The sequence below is a fragment of the Notamacropus eugenii genome, chromosome 2 (assembly GCF_028372415.1).
Source record: "Notamacropus eugenii isolate mMacEug1 chromosome 2, mMacEug1.pri_v2, whole genome shotgun sequence".
In the NCBI taxonomy this organism is placed as follows: Eukaryota; Metazoa; Chordata; class Mammalia; order Diprotodontia; family Macropodidae; genus Notamacropus; species Notamacropus eugenii.
This window is the reverse complement of record NC_092873.1, coordinates 42,925,595-42,945,508: the sequence shown is the minus strand read 5'-3', so window position 1 is coordinate 42,945,508 and position 19,914 is coordinate 42,925,595. Positions and strand designations below refer to the sequence as shown.

General features: G+C 44.6%; 1 protein-coding gene across 8 annotated transcripts in view; it reads left to right on the top strand.

Moving 5' to 3' along the window:
- TPST1 (tyrosylprotein sulfotransferase 1) overlaps positions 1–19,627 on the top strand; it is a 129,977-nt gene extending 110,350 nt beyond the window's left edge. For 7 of the 8 annotated variants that reach the window (XM_072640076.1, XM_072640072.1, XM_072640073.1 and 4 more), the window contains 3 exons: positions 6,748–6,798; positions 15,998–16,047; positions 19,020–19,627. In XM_072640076.1, coding sequence (XP_072496177.1) covers positions 6,748–6,798; positions 15,998–16,047; positions 19,020–19,354 — 436 coding nt within the window. In that variant the 3' untranslated portion in view covers positions 19,355–19,627. The remainder of the gene's footprint in view (positions 1–6,747; positions 6,799–15,997; positions 16,048–19,019) is intronic. The other variant, XM_072640077.1, reaches the window with a different exon arrangement.
- Positions 19,628–19,914: the final 287 nt, after the last annotated feature.

The window sequence follows — 19,914 nt, the reverse complement described above, 5'->3', positions numbered from 1 at the left end:
TTGCCTCTGTTGGTTGGGAGTCCAGTGCCTCCAGAGGCTGCCCATTCCATTTTTAGACAGCTACAATCATTAGGAAGTCTTCTCTTCCAATGAAATCTGCTTCTCAGCAGATTTCTCAGCTTCTCATTCATTGTTTCTAGTTCTGACCTGGGGCCAAGAGGAGAAATCTAATCTGTCTTCTCCATTGCCTGTCCTGCCCCCATTCAAGCCTTCTGTTCTTTAGGAGGCTATACAGAGTATCCCCAAAATCTTAGAGTAGTTTTAGGCTGGTAAAGGTCAAGTGACCACTAAAATATGCTGCTACAAGATAAATCATTTAAATTATTTCACAGAAATCAGAGTGAGGTGAATAATGAACCTAGCCTAAGAGATGCTGAAGAAGCTTTTCTGATTCTAAGATGTATACTTCTTGTGCTAGGACCTTCCTCTGTCCCTTCCCAGACAAGTAGCCTACCCCATACTTGATAACATACTTAAGCCATGGCCAGGATTTAAGTACGGCAGATGGAAGCTCAGAGTTTATATCAAGTGAGCGCCATGTCTCCAAGATATAATTACTTAGGCATTTTTCCTTCTCTCTACCACTACTTTCTTTTAAATAGAATTATACATATTAACTGTTTCTTAAATCAACACTGTTTCCTTTCAAAGGCTGCTGATTACATACGGATTAGAAGTAGACTTTAGCCCCAGGAGGTTTTATCATAAATCCACCCGTTTTCATTCTCCTAGGTCTTTCATTTTTGAAAACCTTTTTCTTTTTAAATTCATTAACAACAGAAATAATGAAATGTAATCTGGACAGCTTTTTGTGACATTTAAGAGTAGTACTTTTGTTCCTTGAGCTAAAAAAAAAAATCAAGAAATAGGCACGAGAAAGATGTTCTAGTCAGAATGGATGGCTGAGCTAAGGGTACAAAGAAAGGGAAGGTAGAAACCAAAAGACAGACAGAACGTAGCACTTGTACATTTGATGACAGGAAAAGGCATTGCCTCTGGGTTCAAATCCTTGTATCTAAGACCTTTGGCAAGTCATTTCCTCCCGCTGCCTCACTTTCTTCTTTTATAAAATGTTTGGGTTGGCCTCTGAGGGCCCTTCCAGCACTAAAGCTATAACCCTATGATCTACTATATGGAAAAAGTATTTTTATTCTCATTCTTGAGAACAGGAATTCCTTCCTGGGTTTTTGAACTAGGCTGCCTTTGTTTTCTTATTGCATATGGAGGCAGTTTGGTCTAGAGACAGGGTACCAGCTTTGAAGATGAGGATATTGCTCGACTTTTGGTAGTGCTACTTAACCACTGGTGCTATTTGAAACAAGTTATTTTACTTCCCTCTGATTCTGTTCCCAACTCCATGAAACAAAGAATTAAACTTCATGACTTCCATGGTTCCTTCCAATCAAAATTCAATGAGATGCTGGGCCACTCTGAGAATGGTACACCACACATTCAGTCAGCAAGTATTTACCAAGAGCTTATTGCATTCACGGCACCATAATAGGTAGTCCCTGAGAGATACTATAACAAACAGTCCCTGTCCCCAAGGAGCGAGGTCTCCTTGAAGTGGAGGCCAGTTGAGGACAGATGGACTGAGTTCCATTTGGGAGATATCAATAATGACATCACACTCTCTAACTTGTGCCCCCACTTGGGCTTCACCTGAGAACACTAGGCTTTGGCTCATTTAGGTGTCTTCACACTATCAAAGTTATATACAGCAAAGAATTCAAAAAGAGTTCATGCTGGAATCATGAAGAAAAGTCAAGAAAGCTTGCTCATCTTGTGAGCCCCACCTTTCTCAGAGACTTATGCCATCACTCCGAACTTAAGGTATCACTCAAGGGTTGAGGCTCTCTCTCCAAGGGCTGATAGAGAGTCCAGCATCTCTCACAACTTCCTTCATTTACAACCTACCAGGGCCATGACATACCATAGCAGTAAAGGGAAAGACCTGATTTTGCTCCTCTCTGCATCATGGTTCTGTGCCTGGGGACTCCTCATTTCCACCTCTCGGGACTCTTCCTTATGGTGCAGGAGCTCTCCCATAATACTCTAACCAAAACTCCCTTCTTATGAGATTGCTGTTAATGCCATCATTTGCTTCCTTGGAGATGTGTTATCTACTCTCTTAGAATAAGACTGGCTGGGCCAGGGCTAGTCAGCACATCTCCAGCTCTGTTAATGTTATAGACTTGCCTGTCAGTACACAAAAAGACTCAAATAGATGTCTGTCAGGACCTGCAAACTTGCCTTACTCAATAAAGGGTCCTCATCCATATACCTAGTTGAGTTACGGTGACTTCGTTCTATTTTCCTATTTCCTAATTTGGGATGAAACCAATGCTTTCCCTACTCATCTACCACTATGACCATCCTAAGTGTCTGAATATTGCCTTGAGGCTCCAGTATATCTCAGAAGTCACCAGAAAATGCAGCTACAACTGAAGAGTTAACTATATACAAGATATAATGATGTAAAAGCCGGTTAGTAGCAGGGACCCTAGCAGGAGCATCTCATGCACCTCCTCCCCTCCATCCGTGCATTTCACACAGCATACACTCGCTGTTTGGTCACTAATGTCCCGAGTCAGTCAGTGTTAAAGGACAAGTGATCAGGGAAGATGAGAAAGTTCAGAAAAATGAATTGGGATCGCCTTGAGCAGGGATGGTCAGAGAGGGGACGTGAACTGGGCCTCAGGGTTTGAGTCTGAAACTGCTAGAAGCTTGGGACTAGCATATTCCACTCCTGTGTGCTGTTTTCCCTCCATTAGTGCTGGCCCATGTCCAGCTTTCTGAGCTCCGATGAAAATAGCAAGGCCTCCGAGTTTTATTGGACTGGAAAGCCGTATTTGATTTTAAACTGTAATTAATCCCTCAGAGATTTGGAACATTGTCTTGTAAATTATTTATGATATTTTCCAGTAAATGTTGAAGGAGAGGGCTTCTAATTGCCAGATGAGGGAAAACTGTTTAATTTGAGGGAATAATCATCATGTAAGTTACATATTTAATTGTTGTCCTTCATCCTCCACGATCCCCCTTTGCCACCACATGGGATGTGCCTTCACATCCCGTGGGTCTTCAAACATGGGTCAGTGAAGCACGAGCATGGCAGGAAGGAAGGTTTAGGCCGATATCTGGAACCCACCTTGCTAAGTTTAAGGAGACTCCAGCAGGTAGTGAATTTGAACAGCCACAGCAACTCATAAAGACTGTCTCCTAAGGTGGAGTTTTCCACCTGGTGAAGCATACCCCCTCCTTGGGGAATATGAGGCCATCTAATGTGTCCTATAATGCAATGGCCAAAATGACTGGATATTTTCAAATACAGCTAACTCCCCCCAATAAATCCACCTTTTTCAGTGGAAAAAAATTAGAGTCAATAAAAATGAAACTGTCAAAACAAATGGGATCCAACTGAGTAATGTGGTACAAAGGAAAAACCACTGACTTTGGAATCAAGGGACCTGGGTTCAGATCTTTTCTTTCTCACTAATTTTCTGTATGGTCTTGGACAAGTCACTCCCAAAACCTATGGTGCATCACAACTAGTCAGTGCTGATGGAGCTACATTGATTCGTGATAAGGACATGATCCTAGAGAGATGGGCTGAACACTTCCAAAGTGTTCTCAACAGACCGTCATCCATCAATGCAGAGGCCATTGACCATTTACCTCAGGTTGAAGTCAGGTTAAAGCTGAACTTCCAACTGAAGAAGAGGTTTTGAGGGCCATTAGGCTCCTTTCATGTGGGAAAGCACCTGGTGCTGATTTTATTCCAGCTGAGATTTTACAAGGTAGGGGACCATTGCTCATACAAAAGCTGACTGACATTTTCCAAGTTATTTGGCAAGAGGAGAATATTCCCCCAGAAGTGCAAGGATGCCTCCATTGTCCATCTCTATAAAGGTAAAAGGAATAAATTGTGCTGTGACAATCACAAGGGAGTCTCTCTCTTAGTCATTGCTGGCAAGATTCTTGCTAGAGTCCTCCTTAATAGGGTGATCCTTCACATGGAAGGTGGTCATATACTTGAGAGCCACTGTGGCTTCAGAGAGGGCCAACGAACAGTCAATATGGTGTTTGGTGCCTGACAACTCCAGGAGAAATGCCAGGAGCAGAACAGAGGTCTGTGCACAACGTTTGTAGATCTGACCAAGGCCTTTGACACTGTTAATCATGAGGGCTTATGGAAAATTATGTCAAAATAATTGCCTGGAGAAGTTCATCAATATTGTATGTCAATTTCATGGTGGCATGTTTGCCCGGGTTCTGCATAGTGGACAATGCTCTCGTGCCTTCCCAGTCACCAATGGAGTAAAACAGGGCTGTGTGCTTGCTCCCATGCTTTTTAGCATGATGTTTTCAGCCATGTTGACAAATGCTTTCAATGAGAATGAACACAGCATCAAGGCCAACTACTGTACTGATGGCAAGTTCTTCAATTTGAAAAGGTTACAAGCCAAGACCAAAGAGGAGGGAGTGTTGGTACATGATTTTCTGTTTGCAGATGATTGTGCACTCAATGCAGCCTCTGAAGCTGAGATGCAACAAAGTAGGGATCAGTTCTCTGCTGCCTGTGCTAATTTTGGCCTAATAATCAACACCAAGAAAACTCAGGTGCTCCATCAGCCACCACTACATCATCCATACATGGAACCATTGGTTACAACAAATGGAGAAGTTTTGAATGCTGTGGATAAGTTCACTTACCTTGGTAGTGTACTTTCCAGGGATATACACATTGACAATGAGATTGATACATGCATTGCCAGAGCTAACTCAGTGTTTGGGAGGCTCCAAAGAGATGTTTGGGTGAGAAGTATTAGACTGACTACCAAACTGAAGGTCTACAGAGCTGTTGTGTTGACTTCATTGTTGTACACCTGTGAAACATGGACAATCTACCAGGGCTGTACCAGGAAACTGAATCACTTCCATTTGAATTTTCTTAGCAAGATTCTGCGGATCAGCTGGTAGGATAAGGTACCAGACACTGAAGTCTTTGCTCGAGCTGAACTGCTAAGTATTCAAACTATGCTTCAGAGAGTGCAACACTGATGGGCTGGCCACATTGTTTGAAATGGTAAGCATATGCTTGCCAAAAAGACTATTTTATGGAGAACTTGCATGGGGCAGGAGATCACATGGTGGCCAGAAGCAGCGATACAAGGACACTGAAGGTCTCTCTCAAGAACTTTGGATTTGACTATGCAGCATGGGAGGCACTGGCACAGGACCACTCAGCATGGTGTGCCATAAGAAAAGGTGCTGTGCTCTTTGAGCAAAGCAGAATTGAGACAGCAAAAGTAAACATAGGATGCGCAAATTTGGAATATCCACCCCAAATATTCACTTGGACTATTTGTGCCCAACCTGTGGTAGAGCATTCCAAGCTCATATTGGTCTGATCAGCCACAGTTGGACACACTGAAATTTCACTTTATCATAATGATGTCATTTTGGTCCTCTTCGAAAACGAAGGACAACAACCAACTCTGTGCCTCAGTGTCGTCATCTGTAAAATAAGGGTTTTGGACTAGATGACCTCCAAGATCCCTTTCAGTTCTAAGTGTTTGATCTTGTGACATTGAATGCAGTTCAGTGATTATTTAACACAGTATGGGCAGAAGGTTACATCTGACCAGTGTTGAGAAGACTCAAGACACAGCTGACTTGTCAGCTGCTTCTTCAGCTGCATTGAAACGTGAAGCTTGTAAACTCTAGATTCAGCAGTTTTTATGTAGAAGTTAAAAAGTACCACCTTTTACAATCCATTAGATTTCTTGACATCATTCATTTTGGTAAGTTAATATAATTATATTGTTTCCCCAAAACTGGTTTTCAAAAAACTACAGCTTTTAAAAAATCAAGATAACATAAGAATGTTATAGTTATGAAAAATGTACAGTAATTAAAATTAAGTGATATTTTCTTTTTCTTGTAAAGGATTTTTATTCATAAATATTTGTTGATGTTTTTTATTGTCTGGTTATAATTTGTTTGGGTGTTTTAAAAATTGTAAGAAATTTCTAATTTTATTTCAAGAAAATACAAGATAAGAACTATTTGTACGGGTTGTTTTTTGAAAAGTAGCAAAGCACACTTTTTTATGGAAAGGTGGGGCATCACTACATAAAGTTTGGAACCCATTGTGCTAAGATGTTGTGAGCTGTTGGGGCAGAGAATGTCCATAGCAATGAAGTCAGAGATCCTTAAAGTACTGACACGTCACCCATAATTTCAGCAGACATAGAAATGTGGGGTAAATCAACTTTAAAGGAAAATACCTCCTTGTCAGAAAGGTAAAGCTGAAAATGAAATGAAAGGTAAAGCTGAAAATGAACCTCAGTGTCCCATAGCGTAGAGAAAGAAACTCCTAGAAATCTGTCCTTCAGCTGTGGAAGATTGTGCTCGTTAATGGCAAAGGCTATCCAAGGCCGACTTTCTTCCTTGGCTGGCTCGATCAGAACTTGGGTTTGGAAGTGTGGGGTTTTCGGACACTGGGAACTCTCCCAGCCAGAAGTGAAGCCAAAAGTGGCGTGGGAGGGAATTTGAACTGATGGGAAGCTAGCCCAACCTTTTCCATCTGCTGCTCTAAGACTGGCAAGTTCCCCCAGGCCCTTAGGCACCAAGTGGAGACCTCGGCAGCCCTCGGGGAAGCGAGAGAGGGCTGCTGCCACCCAATAGCTGCCTGGGGTTCTCCAGACGTTGTTTAAAGTGTTGTCCACTTTGTTTTTGCAGGTCTATAAAGGAGAATTTCAGCTACCCGATTTCCTTAAAGACAAACCACAGGTACAGTATCTACCTTCCCTTTTAGACGCTGTGATCGCCCACCAGAGGTGATGCTGATGGTGGGGGTGGATGCTGGCCCTCTGTATGTAAGCGTTGTAGTAGCATGCCCTAGCCAGCGGCTTCATTTGGTTATGTCCTAGAGCTCAATTTAATGGAAGTTTGGCCTTATTTTTGACTTGATTTATGGAAGTATGACTCTTCCATGAGCCAAGACCATGTCCATCCTTCCTGAGATGGGAGAGAGATGCAAGATGGGATGGCTGTTATATAAATGTCCTGGCCCCGACTGTTAGTGCTTTAGTGGAGCTGTGACCTCATCGACGCCACACCCTCTGACACTTCTCTGTGTGGCTGAGCAGGGAGTGTCTGTGTACAAGAAACACCACCCCCCCCCATGTACACACACACAAACCCATGGGAAGGGTGGTCTGGTGCAATGGGAAAGACAAAAGAACTCATTCTGACACTTCTTACAGGTGGGAGCCTGGACAAGTCTCTCTCTTCTCTAAAACTCAACTTCCCTATCTGTAAAATGGGAACAATAAATCCCTTGCCCCCCTTCCAGACAATAGGGGGACAATAGGCTTGTGAGCTGCTACTTCCCCAGCCACTGCCACCATCATCATCCTCTACTCCCCAAATTGCTAGGGAGTCAGGAGCTTGTCCCCTATCATGAGTCACTTCAGACCCACCATGGTTCCAACTCCTGTGCCAGCCACAGAACCAGAACTTGTGAGTGGCCACAGCTCTTCTCCCTGGGGTGGGCACACCCCACCAGTGAGTATCATGAAGAGGAAACCAGTGCTCCATGTTGATGGAGAAGACATCACATTGAGCTAGGCTTCTTTCCATAAGCCTGAGGAATCATGAGACTCACTGGCATCAGTAGAAGATGGGTTTCTGCCTCAGGGAGCCCCCCGGAAAATCAGCCTACATAAAGTGAGGATTGATAGGGCCATAAATTTAGAGCTGGAGAGAAACTCAGGCCAAATGAGCCAGCCTTCTCTCCCCCCATTTTACCAATGAGGAAACAGAGGCCAAAGGAAGGAAATGACTGGCCCAAGGGCACACAGAACTTGAACCCTAAGTAAAGCAACCAGCTTCACCAAGGAAGGAGAGTTACCCAGCACGAGGTTTACTTCTCTGAGCCTTGGCTGCTTTATGTAGCCAGGAAGAAGGACAAAGAGATGCCCGGAGAGCCTGGGCCGAGGGTTCCAATGACCTCTACAGGCATTTTCTGACTGGTGCACAGTCATTCATGATCCCCTTTTGTCCATTCTATGGAAAGTGTCGACGTCATCTGAAGTATTTTTAACTAATCTCTTTAGGTCTGTTGTGGGATCATTGGAAACGTTAAACTGATCTAAGAGATTTAGTCACTGAGCAGAAAAGGCTGTATTTCTGCCCAACTTCTTTCAAATACTAGTACCAATAGCAGCAACAGTAGCAGCTCGGTGGCACTGGGGTCCAGAAGACCTGAGTTCAAATTCATCCTCAGACACTTACTAGCTGTGTGACTTCTGTTTGCCTCAGTTTCCTCATCTGTAAAGTGGAGAAACACCTCCCAGAGCTGTTGTAAGGACAAAATAAGATCATGGCTATAAACCTTGAAGTAATAGCTTCTCGATGTGAGCTGTTATTTATGCTTCATCCTTTATTTTCTGCATTACTCATATTTTCCAAAATCCTAGGATTTCTTCCTATCCCCTTGCCTCTCCTTTCTCATCTATTGTATTCCTTCCTTCCCTACCTCCAACTCCTTCAGTCACCCAGAACCCTCTAGCTTCTTTTTTCTTCCTGCTTTCTTCTTACCTCCCCTAGAGAAACCTTTTCTCAGGAAAGACTCTGATAGCAGTCATTTACACTTTAGTATGAAATGAATCTAGTGCTGACTCACCTTAGGGATATTTACACTTTCTCCAGGAACTAAAAACAGTATATGAAAGTCTTGGTTCACTATCAAAGGAATTTCAAGCATCCTGGAGCCAGATAAAAGAGATGTCCTGGCTATGTGTTCAGGACAACACCTAAAAAAGTGGCCTTCAGGCCAATTTAGAATTTCATCAGCCACCAAATTGGATGGTACTATTAAAAAAAAGAGAGAGAATGTCTATCTTGGAGGCTGATAAAAGAATCAAAAAGTACAGAGTCGAGATCCATTGTCCAAATTATTTACCAGAGGATGGCCAGGCCAGGCCTAGATGGCCTCAAGACTTCCTTAATGAAATGTTTTTGGACCATGAGCAGGGCGACCTGTAGAATGATGGCACCACGTGAACAGAGCCTCATTAGCATGAGCAGGACACATTTACTCACCTTTTCTCACATAGCCCACTTTGTAGTGCAAGGCCTCACACTTCAGCTCTTGGGAGAAATTTTAAAAAGAGATTTGCCATAAATCTTCACCAACCACATGATTGACATGGGAGAGGGCTAGGGATTTTGCCCTGTTCAAGTTCTGGCCTAGAAACTTTTGGTTGGGAGGCAAGGGGTCGATTTGGCTATGGCTTGTTTTAAATTTTTTTAATTATACAACTGTAAAGAATATAAAAATATGGATCTATTTAATACTAGTTTATACTTAAGAGGAATCTAACATGTCTATAACAACTCTTAAGTCATCCCTCCTGTTTCTGCCGTTTTCTGTTTATTCAGTTAGCTCTGTATTTGTATCTGGCAATGATGAACTTCCTTTCATATGGTGGTAGTCAGTGCATGGGTTGCTCTGAGGCTGTTTTTGTTGCTTTGCATAACTTTTCATAATTTCTTAATTTCTGCATATTTCTGTTTTAATGGCATCGTAGTCTTCTATTATATCATTATACCAGTGTTTGTTCACCTGTTCACCAGCTGTTGGATATCTGCATTATTTACATTTTTTTCTGTAATCCATCTATTAGGAGGGCACTAGCACAACATTGTGGACTAGGTTCTCAGTGGGGGCTTTTCTCTCAATAATCTCTATGACTCTGGTTCCCATTTCATATTTCTCCTGGAAATAGCAAAATTGATCTCCTTTCTCTCTAAGGACCCTATAAGCATTTGGGCTAACAAAACGTTGGACATAGAACTGCTTCTTCCCTCTTTGGGCCGGATAGTGATCTTTCTTCAAGTCTAAGTGAGACCAGACCTCTTCTCTTCTCCCATCTTTTCTCATAGAAACCATAAATCCCTTTCTTCTCCTTTGTCAAGAGTCTCCTTCTTTTCTCTCCCCTTTCACATCTGACTCGGGTTTGCATGGATGGTGAACTTGTCTCCTTCTTGAGACCATGTGAATGCAAAGGCTTTTGGCCTGGTCACAGTGTAACCTTGGTTTGTACATCTCATCTCTCTCTGGAAGAGCTCTCTGAAGTGTCCTCTCTCCTTCAGAGGTTCTTTTCTTTCTCATGGTCTGGTCTGTCTTCACCTTCTGTGCCTTTTCTTTTGGGGAAGGGTATCCTTTCCCCTTTAAGAAGCCCAATCAGAGGCCCAGCTCAAGGGTATCCCTTTGTCGTCCATGTGCTGTGAACCCAAAGCTGTGAACAAAGGATTCATATGGGGCAATGAGAACCTAGGATGGGGTGAGTCATACCTGAGATAGGAAATGGAAAGAAAAGAGACTTTCCCTACTCCCATGGACACACAGCTGGGCATGCCCACTCGTTTGCACTTAGGAATGATTTTTTTTTCCTTTTCTTGATGAAACTCTTAAGGTCCAGTCTCAGTACTGGAGTTACTGGGAGCTGTGACTTGTTTTTGACAGCATATGTAATCACTCTCATGGGGCTGTTGCCTGAAGAGAGCCAATGAGAGAGAGTCGTCCCATGCCCAGGGCTTGGTCCCAGCCTCACGCACATTCTGCCTCTTCCTTTCCCTGACTATCCAAGATGGTGGAAAGTATGTGGATTCAAAACCCTCCAAACTCAGGAGTGAAAAATGGCCATAGAATGTGGGGAGAGGCACAGAGTTATCCCTCAGAGCAGCTACTCCCAAATTTCTTGAGAAGTACCTGTTGGTTGAAAGTTCATGTAGCACTTGGATCTTCCATTGCCTTCTGAGAACCAAGACCTTGCCACTCATTAGGATGCCTGACTTCCAAGAAATTTTTTGGACAACTGTTTGACTTCATCATCACATGATCTGTGGTAGGATGTGTAGACTCACCAGATGATGTGGATAAAGGAAGGTGCCAGCCTATAAACTGCAACCCTTCAAAAAAGTCCTGCTTCCAACTTCAGTGACCAGACAAGAATGAGTCCCACAGGCAGTATTTCCTCCTTCGTATTATACCCCAACCATATCTAAATTCATCAGGCGTTGGGAGAGCCAGTCATTTACATGGCTCTCTGTCCATCCTTTACAATGGCAGCCAGAGTAACTTCCCTAACACTCAGGTTTGACCTTGTTGCTTCATTGCTCAGAAATTTTCAATAACTCTCCAGTGCCTTTAGGCTATAATGGAAGGCCCTCCACAGATGGATTCCAACCTTATTTCACCTTAGGTCCCCTTCATACGCTTTTCTAGGCAAGCCAGACCACGAACTGCTTCCCAGCCTCCATGTGGATCAGTGTGGGCTGGCCCAGGCCCTCTTCCCCACCTGGTAAAAACCACCGAGCCTCTCCCTTTTCCTCCTGACTGAGAATACTTTCTTCCTGCTCATCTTTTCCTAAAGGACTTTGCCTGACTCTCCCCCTCCTTCCGCCCCCACCTCCCATAGAATGTGTCTAGTGCAGGAGACATGGTCCTTTTTCACCTTTGTATCTCCAGCACTGATCGCACTTGATAAGTGTTTGGTGACCTGAACAGATGAATGTATAAATGTGGGTCCTTGAACTAACCCCCCAAGGGAGGTAGTGAGGTCCCTCAGAGCAGAACTTACCTTTCTAAACAGGGAACACTGGATGGTTTCTGACCTTGATATGTTTTTCCTACAGAAATGTATTTTCCCAGGGAAATAGTCCCTTCTATTTGGGTGACTGAACTTAGCCAAATTCATAAGATTATAGAGCTGGAAAGGACCTTAAAGGTCATTCAGTCTGACCTTTACATTTTATAGATAAGAAAAACTTCAGATCACTAATAATGAGAGGCATACACTTCAGAACCATCCTCAGGTTTCGCCTCCCAGCCAACAAATTGGAGTTTTGGGGGTTGGGAGGTGGGGGGCAGTTATGGAAAGATAAGCTAGTGGAGCTGTGAATTGGCCTGACCTTTATGTAAAGCAATTTGGATTTGTGGTAAGAAAATAACTAGAATGCCCCATATCCAGTAACCCCAAGATCCCACTGCTTGGCCCCTAGCCCAAGGGGTCAATGTTAGATGTTTGTTGTGATAGAAAAGACAGGCCCTGACAATCCAGCACATTTATAGCAGTGCTCATTATGAAAGCAGAGACCTGGAAATGAAAATGCTGTCCACTGATTAGGAGGCACTCACGGTGAAACTGGAGGTGGCAGTGCCATGTGTCCTAACTATCTCCCCACTAAGAACCTTCATTTTTATGTGCTCCCTTGATGCTAAACCTGGGCTTCCTGGGGTGGAGGAAGGATGTCATTTAGCTCTCCTGCCCCTCCCTGTAACAGCCGCCAACATCCCCTCTACAGAAGCTGCTGTCAGTCCCTGGGCTGGCTGCCAACTGGTGTTGCCAACATCTGGTGTTGAAGGGACTCTTTAAGGAAACAGAAGCAGCTACCAGGTGGCTGTTGCTTCAGGGGTTCAAAAGTAAGACCAGCTTCTGCTAAGATGACAAACCTGATTCCGTGAGCACTCCTTGGGAGCAGGGCCTACATTCTAGTGGAAATTCTGTGTCCTGCACTCACTTTGCAGGGGTCTAGAAAAGCCAGAGGGACTTAGACTGGACAGATAAGACACAGCAGTCGACATTTTTATTTGGGGCAGCAGGAGGGTATTAATTCCACGGCTCCATCTCTTCTCCTCTAACGGGCCATATTTTTAGAATAAGTTGTCTACCCCCAATACTTTCACTGGCTCACCACTGATGCTTTTTTTGCAATCCTGATTCCACCTGCACCACTCTACTGAAATTGCCCTCCCAAAGGCATCAGTGATGTTCTAGTTGCCAAATTCAGTTGTCTTTCCAAAATCTTTATCCCTGATTTCTTGATCACTTACTCCCATCGGATACTCTCTCCTCCCTTGGCTTTGGGGGATGCTATATTCTCTCAGTTCTCTTCCTACCTCTCTAACCTTAGCTTGTTCATCTTTATTACCTCCTCTTCTTCTTGACCTTTTAGTAAGGGCATCCTCTAAGGTCATAGCCCCCTTCTCTTTCTATATTACTTTGACAATCTCATTCATTCCCACATCTTCAGCTACCACCTCTGTGCAAGTAACTCTCAAATAGTATCAACGGTTCCAACTGCCTACAGTATATAGTCACTCTAGGGCCTTACCAACACCACAGACTCACTATGTTCAAAATGTTTATTAGATTATTTTTTCCTGTCAATGGCACCACCATTCCCCCAGTCTACCATGTTTGGAACTTTGACTCTTCTCTCTCTCTTGTATCTCCTGTCAATCAGTTATCAGTTTTATTGATTGTACCTACAAAATTTCTACGACCCCTCCCCTACCTCTCCATTTCTACTGCTATCGTTCTACTACAAGGCCTTGTTATGCCCATCTGAAATCTTGTGTTAGCTTCCTCACGGGCCTTTCTGTCTTTAGACTCTGCTCCTCTCATGCACTCTACGCAGTAGACTTGGTCATACCACTCCTCTGCTCAGCACCCTTGAATGGCTCCCTCTTCCCTTCCGAGTCAGATTAAGTCTCCTTCAGCCATCAGAGAAGACCCTCCATAATCTGGCATCCTGTCTTTCCAGACTAATATCATACGCTTCCCCTCCATATGCTCTGTAATCTAGTCAAACTGAACTACTTTCTATAATTCATGCCGGGACCTGAATTTGCCCACCTCCATCCCTCTGCTCATTTCTAGAATGCGTTCTCTCTGCCTGTTGAATCCTACCCAGCCTTTAAAGCCACCTCCTCAGACTTCTCTGATCCCAGCTGCTTATAATTCCCATGACTTCTCGATTCTGTATATATTTTTTCTTTTGTGTTACAGAGATCTTCATATATGTCATGTCCCCCATTAGTCAGTAAGCTCTTTGAGGGCAGGGACCATCTCATTTCAGTTTTATGTCTCTGCCAACCCCTAAAGCATGCTTTCTGCTCTGTGAGTACTTAGTAAATCCTGACTGTTTGAATTTTATTGCCTAAAGATCTTTAGCTTATCACAAACTAGTTGAAATTTGGGTTAAGGAGGTCTGGTTTATCAAATACGTTTTTGGTGGTGAGCTCAAGGTGAGGTGTAGGTCTTTGTATGTGGGCCTGATTGGAGATGACCCTGAAGTCAGAACATCATTTGGTTTTATCTTACAAATCATTGAGGGACCTAGAAGAGTCATTAGGATAGAATTTGTGTAGTCACCTCCCTTCCCTTGGGAGGAAATGTTAGCAAGCCTGGCATAAAAGAGAGCAACCTCCAAGCCAGCAAGACCCTGGGCAAGTCACATAACCTCTTAGTGCCCCAAGCAACTCTCAAAGACTCTAAGGTGCATAGAAAGTGTTCACCTGCATGAGTAGAAGGAACTTCTTCATCTGGGAGTCCCCTTTACCAGTGATTCTGAAGCTTTTTAGGTCTCGGGACACTTTTACACCCTCAAAAAGTATTCAGGACCCCTAAGAGTTTTTGTTTATGTTGGCAATATCTCTTGACATTTACCATATTAGAAATTAAAACTGATAAATATTCAAAATACTTATTTTAAAATAACAATAAAGCTATCACATGGTAACATCAATTTACTCATTTTATAAAACATACATTTTCCAAAACAAAAAAAAATTAGGAGAAGAGTGGTGTTATTTTACATATTTTTTGCAGATCTCTTTGATGTCTGGTTCAATAGTAAATTATCCGTATTCTCATATCTGCCTCTGCATTTGATCTGTTGCTGCAAAATGTTGTTTTGGTTAAAGCATATGAAGAAAACCTGGCATCACAAAGATATGTGGTTGGAAGAGGGAGTATTTTAGAAGTCAAATAACATTTTAGTATTATTACAAAAATAGGTTTGACTTCACAGACCCCCTGAAAGAACCTTGGGGACCCCCAAAATCCCTTGGACCATACTTGGAGACTCAAAGCGCCAAACTATTGAAATGACAGGCTTGACTCCTGTCCTTTATCCTATTAATACAAAAAGGAAAAAAGTGGTTTGAATGACACTCAAAAAGTCTGACCTGGAGGGGGAGGTGTGTTACCTTCCCTTGGGGGTGGTACCTGGGTGTGATCACAAAACAGAGCCTCCAGGATGGACAAAGAAGATGGCAGCAGCATCCGTTGTAGGTAAACAACAGGCCCCTCATCTCCTGGAAATCACATCTCTGCCCTCAAATCTTATTTACAGGGTTGATTTGCTTTGCCAGCTCTTCATCATTCAGCAAGGTGAAGGTCAGCCTGACCAAGGCCACGTGCCTCAACATGGCATCTCAAGCCATCAGTCTGATTCCAACCTGTCATTTCAGACTTAATTCCCATTCATCTCTGCTCCATACCGCACACACTCCAGCCAAATGTAACAGGCCTGTGGCTTCTCTGGTCCCTGTGCCTGGCTGGTCTCCACATCTAGTATACGTTCCCTCCTCCCCTCCGCGTCTCACAGTCCCCCTTGTTCTCACCATCACCTTCCTTCTCATGCTGTCCCCTGTCCCCTTGGCTCCTTACTGCTTTCTGTCTCCCAGGATATTGGCTCTTTGAGGAAGAGGGCCTGTTTCAGATTTCACTATGGGACTTAGTCAGTGCTGGCTAAACTGGTGTGAACGCCTTCAGGTTCCATTGTCTCCACTATCTGGGCTCAGCTGACCAGGGTTGGGTGCTTCCTCTTGGAGCCTTCCCTGGGTTTGAATCCTGGCTGCGCCATTTACTAGCTGCGTGGCCTTGGGTGAGGCTCTTGAGTCTTCTAGGCCTCAGTTTTCCTATCTGTTAAAATGAATAGATGAACTCTAGGGTCCCTTCCAGTGCTAAATCTCTGAACCTTTGAGCTTGCCTGGGCCGGGAGGCAGACACGGTGCCTGGCTTTCTTGGCTGCTGCTGCTACTGCTGCTTCTCTGGGGTCACTCAGCCGGTGACACCAGGGTCTTGCTCCAATTGACTGAAAGGTTGAAATTATTCTTTGCTTCCCTTAACAGAATGAACCCGGCGAGTAGAGAAGAGTGGAGACATCTCCGTCACACCCAAGGTGATGGTCAGAGGCCCCAAGGGTGCTTTGTATTTCTCTCATTCAGGTTATTTTAACATGATAATTGTGACCAGAGAGCCCAACAGGAGCCGCTGACACAGACTTGGGGGATTGGGCTAGCCAGACCCCTACCTTTGTGATGGGTCCACATTAGACACTGAAGAATGTTAGACCTGGAAGGGACCTAGACAACATCTAGCCCAAGGCATAGTGAGACAATTCCTGACTTGAACTCAGAAGAGACCTGGGTTCAAATCTCACCTCCAGTCCTTGGTAGCTGTGTGACCCTGGGCAAGTCACTTAACTTCTCTGTAGAGCCTCAGTTATCTCCTCTGTAAAATGGATATTGGGTAATACTTGTAAGACCTGCTTTCTAAGGTGATCATCAGATAAGGTTACCTTGTCAGGAAACTGAGGCCTCTGGAGGTTAAGTAACAACCGAGATTGCACAGGTATCAGGCCCCAGGGGTGGGGATCCAAACCAGGTGCTTTGGCTCCAGGGGTAGCATCCTTTCCTCCCTCACCATTACTGTCCTGCTGGTGAGGATCAGGTGAGATGATGCTAGGGCCCCTCAAGTCCTGCAGAGAAGCCTGAACTGGCTTTGGCATTTCTGAGCAGGAACGAAAGTCTGAGGGAGCTCCCGAGGCCTCAGCCTTGCAGTCTCTGTCCTAGAGTGAGGACCATCTCGCTTTGGCTTCAGCTTTTTGGGTTAACTTTTCAAGATCATCATTTCTCCCCCCAGCTTTGGCTTATGAATTGCACTGTGCTAAGGAATCCCATGTGAGAAGCCAGTGTACACACCTTACTTACTGTAAGGGAGCATATGCACTCGGTACTAAGCCCTCCCCAGTGTGTGCTGCATTGGTTTTTGGGCACCGGGCTGGTTCCTGTCATGCTGTGGAGTCTGTGCTCACCATTATTATTCAAGTACTAGGTCTAGCCCCAAATGGGGACAGGGGGCTGGGGGGGCTGGCATTTTACAATTTGGGGGCCAAAGATGAAAAGTTGCCCCTACCAAGACGGTCACTCAGTGACCAGGAGTTCTGGGGGCCTCATGTTGAGTAAGGGTGTTCTTGTCCAAGATGATGGTATGAGAGGTGGGCCCTGGGCAGGGGATCTGAGGACCTGTGTCTGAATCCCTGGGTGAACTGGAATGAGTGACTTCCTTCTGTAGAATGAGGGACTTGGACAAAATGATACCCAAGCCCATTTGTGACTTGAAGTGTCCCAGGGTGCCCAGCCATCCCCACTGAGAGGGAGGTGGACAGGGTCCAGAGAAGTGCTCCACCCAAGGCTTCTTTCTTGGCCCTCTGGGACCTCCCAGAAGGAGTTGGGATGAGCTAAAGGGGAACTCCAGTATGGAGACCCCCTCCTGACAGGGGAGCTCAGCACTCGCTCTGCAACGTAGCATCTTAGAAAGTTGTATAGGCCCCGGAGAGTGCTCATGGCTCCCAAAGACTCCCCCAGTCAGTACATGGCAGAGATGGGACTTGAACTCAGGACTGTCTAGATCCAAGGCCAGCCCTCTGCCCACTCCACCATGCCGCTTCTCTGGGAGGCTCGTTCTCATGGAAAACTAGGGTGTGATCCAAGTTAACAGTGCAGTCAGGGAAATGATCCCTTGGGTAAAGTAGTTAGAGGGGTGCAGAGGGGATTTGGTAGATCATGAGCTCTCCTTTCCTAGGCCTCACCTGTCATGCCCACCCAGTCAAAGCTGTGTTGGAACCCCAGAAGATACTGCCAGTTCCTCCTGGAACATTTTCCTTTTCTGATTATAATCTGTTCATTAGGAGATCCTCAGTAGGTTGTTGCACCCTTACTGAAGGCTGGGCCTTTAAATAACCAGCCTTGCAGAAGCACAGAGGAAAAGGGCTCCAGGGGTTCTTGTGGGGGGTGTCAGGGTTCCCACGAACCTCCTGGAGAACTGTTAGATGACCTGCCTTCCCCAGGGAGTTCATCCAGCACACAATAATATGTGGCAATAAAGACACGTGGAGATAGCGACAAAAGATTAAAGTCATGCTTGCTTTACAACAACCTTCCAGCACTGCCACGTTTCATAGATTAGGGAAAATGAGCCTTAGGTGACCTGCCCAGATCACACCACTGGGGTCAGTGGTGGAATTTGAACCCAGGTCTCTCCTAACTCAGAGCTTAGCATTCTTAGAAACTGTGAAATGGACAAAGACTGCAGGATTTGGAGCTGGTCCCCTCTGACTCTCCACTTCTGTGATTCTCCGTAAGAAACACTTGGGTTCCAATCTCACCTCCAACCCTCGTGACTGTGTGGCCAGGAATAAGCCGTGAGACTTGGAGTCAGGTGAACTCAGATCTTGCCTCAGATGTGCTCAAGCTGCGTGAGCTTGAGCAGCAATGTTTCCTCATCTGGAAAATGGGGACAATCATAGGACCTGCCTCCTAGGGTTGTGGTAAGGCTGAAATGGGATAATATGTGTAAAATAAACTGCTTTGTGACCCCCCATCCCAGAGCACTAAACAAATGTCAGCTCTTAGTATCACCACCGCCCCTCTCAGGTTAAACGTCTCTGGACAACCTCCAGAGTGAGGTGTTCCCCCCATGGCCCTGATGGCACTGCCAGCTGTCAGGGTCTGGAATAACCCCTGACAGAGCCATCGTACAGGGGTGCTATGAGACCAAAGTCAAATTTTATGTAGATTTTATGTAATCCAGTCCAGCAAACATTTCTTAAGCGTCTACAATGTGCCAGGCATCAGGCTAGGTTCTGTATGTTTGTATGTCCATACATGTATTCGTATATACTCACACATACACATACATACATATTTATATACAATGTGCTTTGCAAATCTGAAAGCACAATATACATTTTGGTTTATTGTCTTTCTGGCTCCCCTCCATTTCCCTGCCTCAGTGTGGAAATTCGAGGCTGGCTAGGTTGCTGGGACTTGAGGTCATACTGTAATGATGTTCTCTCTCCTCCCACCCTAGGAAGGAATTCTGCCTTTTCAAGGGATGGGCGATCTCTAGGAACAATCTTCTGTCTGTCCATCCAGTGGCTGGGACTTCCCGACCTGCATCTTTGGCCTCTCTCTCTGTTCCCTCTTATCCATCCCTTTCCTGTGTGTGGTTCCATCAAGCACATTTCAGCTGTCACAGGTGAATTTTTTCCCTACCAGGACACTCACGTACCTCAGTGGTCACAAAGTAAGATATTACGTGGGGTAATGACATTAGCAGAGTTAAAAGGTCAGGAGGGGAAAAGATGCCCACCTGGGCCAGATCTCTGCTGCAGCTGCTCCAGTCCACAACTTTTCTTAATCTGATTCCAAACCTTCGACCTGCAACATGAATTTCTGTAAAGAAGACTGATGGATCTAAGAAGGGGACCGGGGAGCTTTTGGAATGGGTTGTCTGTGCTCGTCCCAGATGTTTTGTAGAACAGTTGTTCCTGTTGAAATCTTATTAATGTGGATGATGTTAAATAGCTTAATTATTTAAAGAATTATGTGTTATTTCTGAGAGGGCGGGGAATCATGTACATTTACAATCCAATGACTTTTGTATTTTATTTTTCAAAATAAAAGCTTTAAATGTGAGGCTGTCCAGTGATGTCCATCTCTGCTTTCTTCTGCATTGTATGATGCCAGGGCTGCTTTGTGCTAGGCCAAGCAGGGCTGTGAGCTCGCTCTCTCTCTCTCTCTCTCTCTCTCTCTCTCTCTCTCTCTCTCTCTCTCTCTCTCTCTCTCTCTCTCTCTCCTTTCTCCTTTCTCTCCTCTCTCCTTTCCCAACTCTATTTCTTTGGGATGGTTCCACAACAGTTGGTCATCTTGACCTTCACAAGTATTCATCTGTTAAATAAATAGCTTGGTTCACTGTGTCCTTT